At 40.2% G+C, this 10,839-nt stretch overlaps 2 protein-coding genes across 7 annotated transcripts in view; one reads left to right on the top strand and one right to left on the bottom strand.

Moving 5' to 3' along the window:
* The window catches only part of ppil4 (peptidylprolyl isomerase (cyclophilin)-like 4), a 52,433-nt gene extending 49,583 nt beyond the window's left edge, over positions 1-2,850 (bottom strand). For all 3 annotated transcript variants that reach the window (XM_043681109.1, XM_043681125.1, XM_043681117.1), the window contains exons 1-2: positions 2,683-2,850; positions 1,557-1,624 (exon numbers count right to left, since the gene is read on the bottom strand). In XM_043681109.1, the coding sequence (XP_043537044.1) occupies positions 1,557-1,624; positions 2,683-2,752 (138 nt within the window). In that variant the 5' untranslated portion in view covers positions 2,753-2,850. The remainder of the gene's footprint in view (positions 1-1,556; positions 1,625-2,682) is intronic.
* Positions 2,851-2,901: 51 nt separating this feature from the next.
* Positions 2,902-10,839, top strand: part of LOC122542930 (katanin p60 ATPase-containing subunit A1-like) — a 46,654-nt gene continuing 38,716 nt past the window's right edge. For 3 of the 4 annotated variants that reach the window (XM_043681091.1, XM_043681097.1, XM_043681078.1), the window contains exon 1: positions 2,926-3,025. Coding sequence is in view for 1 of the 4 variants with exons in the window: in XM_043681101.1 (XP_043537036.1) it covers positions 3,003-3,025 (23 nt within the window). In the remaining 3 variants the exon portion in view is untranslated. Of the gene's footprint in view, positions 3,026-10,839 lie in introns of all 4 variants that reach the window. The other variant, XM_043681101.1, reaches the window with a different exon arrangement.

The following is a 10,839-nucleotide window of genomic DNA, read 5'->3' as shown; positions in this document are numbered from 1 at the left end:
GGCAGCAGTGTTGATTCGGGGTTGGTTGGGTTGTGAGGGCCATGTTGGAATGGGGGATGGTGGGACGGCTGGTAGGAGGGGCAAGAGTGAATGACATGGAATGGGAAGGAGGGACAGAGTGGCTTGAAAAGGGCATGAGGGGCTGGGGCGGAGCTAGCAGGTAGGTCAGCATGAAATAGGCAGGAGGGGTTGGTAGATGTGGCTTGAAAAGGGCATGAGGGGCTGGGGCGGAGCTAGCAGGTAGGTCAGCATGAAATAGGCAGGAGGGAGTTGGTAGATCGATGGGATTATATTGGTGGGAGGGGACAGGTTGGAAGGTAGAGAGGCCAGTTTGGAAAATGGCAGGCAAGCGGGGTGGGTAGGGACCAGTCGGACGTCACAGAGACTGAGCAGGGGCAGTTGGGAGCAGGAGGCGGGATCAGGTAAGGAAGGCTGGGTGGCCAAGATGAGACAAAGGGCATTGCTGGCGCTGACCATGGACAATGAAAAACTAAATCTAAGAGATTCTAAGTGTTCTCCACAGATCAAGTGACTATTTTGTAAATATTTGGCAAACTCACCCTGGTTCACATATCCATTTGAGCTTTACTAAAATTATAAGCAGGTCACGTCTCTACTGATATTAAATATTGCTGCATTTGGAGGATTAGATAGTGCAGCATATTAGCATTTGTTTTTATTCATGGGATGTGGGCATCATTAGGTAGGTCAGCAATTATTGTCCAAACTTTATTACACAGATTTGCGCTGACAAGATGGCAAACAACAAGCCTCTCACATTGACCATTTCCAATTAGAGAGAACCTAACCATTCCCAGCATTGTCATCGCTGAACCCCAAATATCAACACCTCAGAAGATTACCATTGAACAGGCACTGTCTGAACTAGCTATCAATACTGTGGCTGCAAAGTAGGTCAGAGGCTCGGAATGCTGCAGCAAGTAACTCATCTCCTGACTCCCCACAGCCATCTACAAGGCACAAGTCAAGAGTGTGGTGGAAGAAGCCCCACTCACATGCTCAAGAAGCTGAACAACATCCAGAACAAAGCATACTGCTTGACTGCACCATGTTCATAAATATTCACTCCCTTCACCATTGATGCTCAGTAGCAGCATCTACAAGATATATTACAGAACTTCAATAGCACCATCCAAACCAACAATCATTACCATCTAATAAGGCAAGGACCAAATACCTGGGACAACCACCAGCTGCAAGTTCCCCTCCAAGCCACTGACTTAGAAATATGCCATTCTTCCTTTAGTGTTGCTGTGTCAAAATCCTGGAACTCACTCTAACGGACTAGAGATTCAAAAAAAAGCAGCTCACTTGCTCAATGGTGACCAGATTTGGCAATAAGCGTTGGACCAGCTAATAATACCCACACCCTTGAATTTTAAAAAAGCCAATGTGCCACACTACCCAGTTCTATGTGATCCATTAATAATAAATAACATGAATAAATTACAAGATATTAGATCAAACAATTTATGAAGAACTTCTTTGGGAAAATGTACAAGGTTTAAAGAATGTAAAAACTAGTGGAAACTCACCTGAACATTGTGGATGAGGCAATAGTTATAATACTTGATCTTACAAAGCTTCAAAAAATTCAAGCAGGCTACAAACAAAAATATGTAAAAGTTAAGCTCAAAATTATTTCACATTAACTAATTAAAAATCACAACACCAGGTTATAGTCCAACAGGCTTATTTGAAAGCACAAAATTTCAGAGGTCTGCTCCTGCGTCAGGTAATTAGCACTTTGAAAGCTTGTTCTTTCAAATAAACCTGTTGGATTATAACCTGGTGTGTGATTTTTAACTTTGTTCACTCCAATCCAACACCAACAAATCACATTTTAGGACATAGATGATTACTGATATTTCAGAAACCCTGATCTATTATTTTGAACAATCTTTCACCAATGTAACTGTTCTTTGGTTTCTTCATATTCCTCAACCTCCCTCCTCGTTTCAAATGCCTCATTGCTTTTTCACAACTCCCTTATCTTCATAGGACTTTTTAAACTCTTTCCACAACCGCGCACCACACCACTGAGACAAATCCTGCACGTATGAAACACTACAGAAATGTCATAAGTTCCATCTTTGAACTGCATCAAGCTTTAAAGAAATAATGTGCCTTCAGGTCAGCTTTAACATGATTTCCAATGTGAAATGATTTGGGGCACAGTCGCCAGTGCGTTTTAAAACAAAACTATAATTCTGCGAATCTTTCTCTTTCACCTCAAGTCGGGAGATCGTGGGTTCAGGTCTCAATCATCCAAACGAACACTGCAACATGGTGCTTCTGTCCAACTGAGTCCCTCACTGCCCTTCAGAGATATGCAAAAGTGGCCACTGTTTCGAATAATAGGGGTGTTCTCCCCGGTAGCCAAATATGTCAGTTAACATCAATGAAATTAGCTGGTCATCACCTCACTGATATTTGTAGGAGCATGTGCGTAAATTACAACAGTGACTACACTTCAAAAATAGTGAAGAGGCTATGCAGTGTTTTGAGATGTCTTCAAATCTTAAGATGTTGTAGAAAATATGTAAAGCCGTTAAGAGACTTCACCTCCCCGTTTCAGAACTTCTGTTTAAAGAATATGAATCATCCTAACAAGAAGGGAGAAATTTGCAATGAAAACTGCCTCTCCAAATTACCACTGACCCCTAGGCCTCTCCTCCGTGTACAAATCGATCACCAAATCTCCCAGTGTTGTTTCAAGCAGCACCGCCATTTTGTCTTGAACACGTCGCGAAATGGCTGCCAGGTGAATCGCGTCACCTGACACAGCTCAGCTCGAAATACTCCCGCCGGAGAAAGCGCCCCGATACTCTACGCCTGCGCCATCATCTTCAGTTCCTACCCGACGCGCCTGCGCCCCTTTAGCCTTCCACAACCGCGCACCCGTGCCTGGTCATTTGTGCTGCCTCCAGAAGCTTCTAGCCGGCGGTCGCTCAGTGTACCGATTGATATACCGCTTCTGTATGGTTGTGCTCGGCTGCAACAGGTACTTCAGCATTGTTTAGTTGGGTCAGGGTTAGAATTGCTATATTCCATTACCCTGTTATAAAATAAACAAATGCTTTGATACCTGAACCCGGAAAAGTTAGGCATGGTTGGCAACTTTGTCTTTCCTTGATTCCACCGCTCCCCCCCCCCCCCCCTTCCCCCCGGGTTGTAATGTACCTTTACAAATCATTTGTACCAGTACAGTTTTGTTTTACTTAAACGTCTAGCTAATACACTTTCTGTTAATGGGATGGGTGGAAGTGACATCCTCCACTTCTGTATCAGTTTTGTGGCTCTTCAATATTTACTTCAAACAAGGCAGAATAATTTGTCCTCATTACGTATTGTTTTTTTTTCTAAAAAGCCCATAGAATTGCGGATGCTGGAAATCAGAAACAATACCAGAAGTTGTTGGGAAAACACGGCAGGTCTGGTAGCATCTGTGGAGAGAAAGCATTAACGTTTCGAATCCAGTGATGTTTGTTTGTCACTGACTTGGTCTCTGCCCCTTTCTGGTAGATGAGGCCAAAATAGTAAAAATAATGCATGCAAACACTTAACAGGTCAGACAACATCTATGATCAAATAAACAAATGAGCTAACCTTTCAGTCTGCTGATCTTTCATCAGTAAGTGTGTAGTTTAATATAGGTAACAGAATGATAATGGTATGTGACTGCTGCCCTAAGGAAAGGAATATTGAAGAGTGGAAATGAAGCAAAAAAAGTGTCCCTGAAATGAGAGAGAATATTCATGGCTTTGAGCAGAGACCTCAAACATCAACTGTTAGATATGTTACATGGGACTGAAAATTGGCAAATTCCCCTGGAGCTTATGAACTATTCTAAATTTTTAAAGAGGTAGCTAAAGAGATAGCGGAGTTGTGACTGTTTTCCAAAATTCAATAGATTCTGCAGTTTGAAGGGTAGCAACCTCTCTATTTAAATTAGAGGGAGACTTGTTAACCAGACGTCAGGAATATGGAAATCTTTATAATGTATTGTAAAGGGTTTTACAACTGGATACTTAACTAATAGTGGGATTGGGTTGCGAGCACAGATTAATGAAAGGGAAATCATGTTTGCCTTGATGAAGGGCTTATGCTCAAAATGTTGATTCTCCTGCTCCTCGGGTGCTGCCTGACTGGCTGTGTTTTTCCAGCCCCACACTCAACGTCTGTATTCTCTCTCGATCAGAAAAATGAAAAGTGACTTCATTAGGATATATAAAATTCTTACAGGGGTTGACACCGTAGTTGCAGGAGAAATGTTTCCCCTAGCTGAGTGTTTGGAACCAGGAGATACAGTCTCAAAATAATAATGGTGCCCATTTAAGATTGTGTATGAGGAGGCTTTTTTCCCCACCTGCGATAGTGAATTTTTGGAATTCTCAACCTAGGCCGGGCGATGTCGTGATTATGTTCAAATCAGTAATTAATCGATTCTAGGAATTGAAGCCATAAAGGGAAATGGAGATAATGTCGGGAAATTGTGTTAAGTTAGAAGATCAGCTATGATTTGATTAGATGGAGACTCAAAGAACCAAATGGCCTACTTCTGCTTTTGTTCATCTGCATTGGCTATACTGTTCAAAAGAACATGGCACAGGAGATCAGTTAATTTTCAAAATGCAGTTTAATTTTCTTTGCAGCATTTTCTTTGATTCAAATAACTCAATAGTCCAAAAAATTGTTGTTAGTGACTTTTTTATGGCCAGGATGAGACTTCACATGACATTGTTCCTTGGTTTTCATAGTTTTTCCGTTTTGTGCAAAGTTGAAGTGTAAGTGTTGGTGCAAACAGAAAATCATAAGAGGATTTGTAACTTAGAGGAAGGAAACCTTTACAGATAAGAGAGAAGTCAGGGATATAGCTAGGTTAGGTCGGTGAACAGAAACTCCACAAATGGAATAAATGTGGGGAAATGTGAAGTGCACACTTTACAGTAAGAATAGTGGAGCTAAATAGTATTTAAAGAGAGAAACTGCATAAGGTTACAGAACAGGAAGATTTAGGAATTATAGAAAGCTAGTATCCAAGTTCAGGTGGTAATAAGGAAAAGAAATGAAATGTTGACCTTTATTTCAAAGAGAATAGAGTGTGAAAGTAGAGAGGTTTAGTTAAAAGTATACAAAGCACTTGTCTGACCATAGCTGGCGTACTGTGAATAGTTTTGGGCTCTTTATCTAAGGAAAGCTATACTGGCATTGAATGCAGTCCACTGCGTTCACCAGACTGATGCCAGCTTTGGAAGGACTGTCTTATGAGGAGAGGTTGATAAGATTGGGCCTGTACACCTTGGAATATAGAAGACTGAGAGGTGACATTATTGAAGTATGTAAGATTTTTATGCAACTTGACTGGTTGTTTCCCCTTGTGGCAAAGTCTAGGACCAGAGTGCATAATTTCAATAAGTGGTCACACGTTTTTAAGACAGGTGAGCAATTTCTCTGAGGGTAGTGAATCTGTGGAATTCTTTACTGCAGGAAGTTTTGAGGATTGGCCATTAAGAGAGACTGAAATCAACAGATTTTTAAAAAATCATTAAGGAAATCAAGGGTATGGAGAAAAGGCAGGAAAATGGAGTTGATTATCAGATCGACGGTAGATCACACTGAATGTAAGAGCAGATTCAATGGACTGAATGCCTTAGTTCTGTTCCTACATCTTATCGTTTTATATGAGAAGGATGTTCTTGTGAAAAGAATGGCAACAAAATAATAAAGCCAACTAAAGATATGGCTGTGGGTGAAATGGGAAAGTGTTTACTGGGCGATGTGAAAGGAGAATGTAATGGTTGAAGTCCTGGAAGTATGACTGCCAAAAGACCAGGTGCATGTTTAAGGTAGAATAGAGATCAATTTGTGATGAATGTTGCTGAATGGAGCAGTAAACTAGAGAGTGACAGCTACAAAAGGCAAATGTGCATTCATGCAAGTATCTGTTGTTTGAAGAGAGCCGCCATTTGGTAATTTTTATATCTTCAGACAATGGAAAGTGAGGCATTTAGAGAGAAATGGAGATGGTAAGAAAGTTTGTCATGGTTCTTTGTCAGAATGGAGTGAATGTTAAGCGAATGGAGTGAATGTGGAGCGACCTCCACCTCATGAATTTTATTTACATGAAATGATTTTATTTGTAAAATATCATGAATTTTTAAACCATATTCAGTGTTTGTACACATTTTATCAATTGAATGAAATTAAAACTCTGTAGCCACGCTTTTTTTTTACATAATTATGTTCAGTATGGCTTCCTTTGTTTACGATCAGATCAGTTACCCGAGCAATCAGTTATCTGAACAAAATACTCCATTCCCACCTCATTCGGATAATTGAGGTTGTTCTGTATACCAAACAGCTGCTGGTGGAGAAATTACATTAGGCTAAATCAATGGGATGTCATAGCCATAGAAGCAGGCCTTTCAGCCCACCATGTCTGTGCTAACTAAACTATGCAAATCCAATTTATCTGCACTTGGCCCATAGCCTACTATATCCCCCCCCCCCCGCCGGCAATGAAGGCGGCCAAGGACCTGCATGTCCTTGGCAGAGTGGGAGGGCGAGTTAGTGTTCAGCCACTGGGCAGTTGGGTTGGTTGGTGCGGGTGTCCCAGAGCTGTTCTCTGAAACGTTTCGCAAATAGTTCCTCATGTAAATGGAATTGAACAGATCTGATACGATCTAATTGAACAAATACTTTCTTAAAAGTTAACACTAGAATTGTGAACTGAGGAGGACAGTCAATTTTCAACAAGTAAAAAAATCACAACACCAGGTTATAGTCCAACAGGTTTATTTGAAAGTACTAGCTTTCGAAGTGCTGCTCAGATGAAGCAGGATCATACGCAGAATTTATAGCAAAAGATTACAGTGTCATACAACTGAAACAATATATTGAACAAACCTTTTCAAGAAGGCATAAGCTGGTGTAAATCTATTCTCAACCTTTTCTCTTTAAGAGCTTTTCAATGTACAGTATCTGCAAAACAGATCTCATCCCTGAGACCGCTGTTATGAATCTTCGCTACATACTCTTCAAAACCTCTTTGCATCCTTCCAGAGGAATCAGTTTAGCTCAGTCGGCTGGATTGTTGGTTTACAGAGTAGTGTGATGCCAACAGCATGAGTTTAATTCCCATCACCGCTTTGAGGTTACCATGAAGGACTCTCCTCCACAACCTCTTTCCTCGTCTGAGGTTTGTTGGCCCTCAGCACCACCACTTGCCTCCTTCTAATGAGAGAAGTCCCTCTGGTCTGGTAAGACTATGGCAACGCGACATCCTACCAAAAGTGTGATGCTAATCAGACACGCTGCTCTAATTGAAGTCAAACCAGTGTTTTCTGCTCATTCCCTGTAATTTTCTTGTGTACTCTACCTCTGTTAATCCCAGGATCTTAATACTTTTTTAATCAGTTTTTCAATTTGCTATGCCACTTTCAATGAGTGCACATATAAAGTCCTGTTTTGGCGCAATGACAGTGTCTCTACCCCTGGACCAGGACGGCCAGATTCAAGTCCCACCTATTCCAGAGGTGTGTAATAACATCTGAGAAAAAACAGCCCCAGATTCCTCTTTTCATGCATCTCTTTGGAAGATTATCTTTTATATTGCCTTTGTTGATTCTTCTAACCAAAAATGTATAACATCATCATTAAATTTCATCTGCCATTTGTCCATTACACCAGCCTATGCGTTCTTGAAAATTGTCTGTCCTCTCCACAGTTCTGAATTTGTGTGCTAATTTTTAAGAAAATATTTGTTTAAAGGAAAAAAATTATTATCCATCCCTAATTCCCTAGTTAAGAGTCAATTGCATGATCGTGGGTCTAGAGTCGCATGTAGGTCAGACCAGGTAAGGATGGCAGATATTCTTGCTTAAAGGACTTTAGTGAATCACATAGTTTATAACAATTGGCAAAGTCAAAAATATGCATAGAACAACCTTGATTATTTTACCGAGACGGGTGGGGACTATTTTGTTTGGATAACTGATCTGATTGTAAACAAAGGAAGCCATACTGAACATAATTATGTAAAAAAAGTGTTTATGGAGTTTTTATTTCACTCAATCGATTAAAATGTGTACAAACACTCTATTTTGCTTAAAAATTTATTATTTTACAAATAAAATCATGGTGTTATCCACTCAGTCATGCATCATTGCAAATAGTGTGCAACTCTGAGGTAAACAAATTCAAAAGCACAGTAAAGTGGAATAAATAACCTCTTCTGAAAGTAAAATGTAATGAGTTTTGATAAGTTCCTTCCTGTTTGAGTGAGAATTTCAAAAGATAAGCAATTCCAAAACTAGCTGCAGCTTGCAATGATTTGCTGACAAACGTGCCACCTAGTGGCTTGCACAGACATTTCACTTTCGTGAGCGCAAATGACTAAGTTGGAGAGAACTGAAAATCAGACATTGAATGGTAGTTTTATGAATGCACGTTCACAGCATGGAGAATCAACTACTAGGAATATACATTCACAATTCAGGAACAAAGGGTCTTGCTAGATATATCCTCCACCGATTTGATGTAACATTTTTACGGGATCTTGAGATCTTGTTCGGATAATCCAAAATTCAGATAATTCATTTGTGGATAACGAGGTTGTTCTGTGCACTGGTAATAGATGCATGAATGTGGTTGGATATCTGTGTTGGAACAGTGTCTGGACAATAGCATCTGTGATCTCTTCAAGATAACCCTGCTCACTATGATTAAGGAGGGGACTGGAAAAGCTAGCCTAAAAAGTGCTGTCGCACTTCCTCTTGTCTGGAGAACTACAATTAGTGGGATCACTTTTTTGGTCAAAGAAAAAAGGTTTACATTTTACAACTTGAACTTTTAGAATAAGAATACTTATTAGAATACAGCAACCTTGAGGGTTGCTGTCCAGAACAAAGAACTGTAGTGGAACCACATGAGCTATCAATTCTCCAATTGACATGTGACCTCAGTGAGGCGCACATTCCTGGGCGCGACAGCTGAGGGAAAACTGTTGGTAGATAACCTTTCCTTTCCAGTGGAAGGTTTAACAGCAGCACTTATGTCCATGGAGTTGATTTTGCTATTTGATATAGGATTGTGGAAAATTTCCAGTCTGACGTTGACAATGCCCTCCCTGTTAGAGGACCTCCAAGTTTGTTTGTGAAGTGCACACAGTCTGTCTAAGCATTCTAGTTTCTACCTACTGCTTATCACAAACATCACTCTAAACAATCCCCCTAATACTGGTTTACTCTATATAATCTAAATGCTCTTTTAGGAAAACTAAATGTACACGCATCTGAGTACACTTTCTCAAAACCAAGAAATAAATTTATGCAAATCAAAAATAAATAAAAAGGCAACATAAGGTAATATAACTTAAAAGACATCTACAGGATCAAATCAAGATGTCACTGGTGGGGAAAATGATGGATTCCACACCCTGGGGTAACCATCTGTCATGGAAAATGGTGTTTGCTAGTGGACACCAAATGCTCTTGCCAAGAAAGGCAAAAAAGAAGCATATATAAAGTTTAAGAAGTTATAATCAAACAGGGCATGTGAGGAACGTAAAGCGAGAAAGAACTCAAGCAGGGAATCATGAGAGCAGAAGAGTCTGTGAAATGACCTTGGCAAGTAGTGTTAAACAGAATCCCAAGATCTTCTATATATACATTAAAATCAAGAGGATAACTATGGAGAGGATAAGGATAAAAGAGGCAACTTGTGCTTGGAGCCAGAGGATGCGGGCAAGATCCTAAATGAGTACTTTGCATCAGTATTCACCGAGGAGAAGGATATAGAAGAAAGAGATTAGTGTGGGGCATGCTAATACGCTAGGGCATTTTGAGATCAAGAAGAAATGGTGTTGGGTCTCTTGAAGAGCAGTGAGGTGGGTACATCCGCAGGGCCCAATGGTACCTATCCCAGGTTATTGCAAGAGACAAGAGAAGAGATTGCTGGAGCCTGACCAAGGTCTTTGTATCCATACTAGCCACTGGATGAGTCCTGGAGGACTGGTGAATTGCTAATGTTGTTCCCCTGCTCAAGATGGGAAATAGGGATAATCCAGGAAACTATAGATTGGTAAGTCTCGTCAGTTGGTTGGGAAGCTGTTGACGAGAATTCTTTTTTTTTTAAAATAGATATTTTTATTAGAAATTTAACATTTTTACAAGTTTACAAAAATAAACAAAACTCTCAGATATAAACATTAATATACAATCAACTCAAATATACAATAGCCAAAATTTAACAAGAGACAGGGAAAAAAAACGAAAAAGAAGAAAAAAAACCAAAACTCAACTATCTACTAATCTAACCTACAACTAACCAGAGTGTATCTTTAAGTCTCTTACATGCTCGGAATGTGTTAACATCAGATGTAATAAAACCCGTATTCGTGCGGGATTCCTCTCCCGAGGTGCCCCGGACCAGCCAGGTTTGTAATCTCAATTAAATAAAAGCCCTTGTTAGGATAGCCGAAATATCTGTATTTATGTAATTCAAAAAGGGCTGCCATATTTTATAAAATAATTCGGTCTTTCGGTGCACCATATTTGTAAGGAAGTCAAGGGGAATACATTCCATAAGTAGTCTGTGCCAATTTGAAAGTCCAAGGGGGCCCTCAGCCACCCAGTTCACCAAAATATTTTTCCTTGCAAGAAAGAGAGGATAGAAAATAGTCTCTTCCCGTACATGTCCAGGGAGGGAAAGTTCGAAAACCCAAGAGGAGAGATGCAGGGTCCACTTTAATTTCCGTTCCTAAAATTTCTGTCAGGGCACTTGCTACTTTAGTCCAGTATCTACAGATCTTATGAC

The sequence above is a fragment of the Chiloscyllium plagiosum genome, chromosome 3 (genome assembly GCF_004010195.1).
Source record: "Chiloscyllium plagiosum isolate BGI_BamShark_2017 chromosome 3, ASM401019v2, whole genome shotgun sequence".
NCBI lineage: Eukaryota > Metazoa > Chordata > Chondrichthyes > Orectolobiformes > Hemiscylliidae > Chiloscyllium > Chiloscyllium plagiosum.
This window is presented reverse-complemented; position numbering and strand designations above follow the sequence as displayed.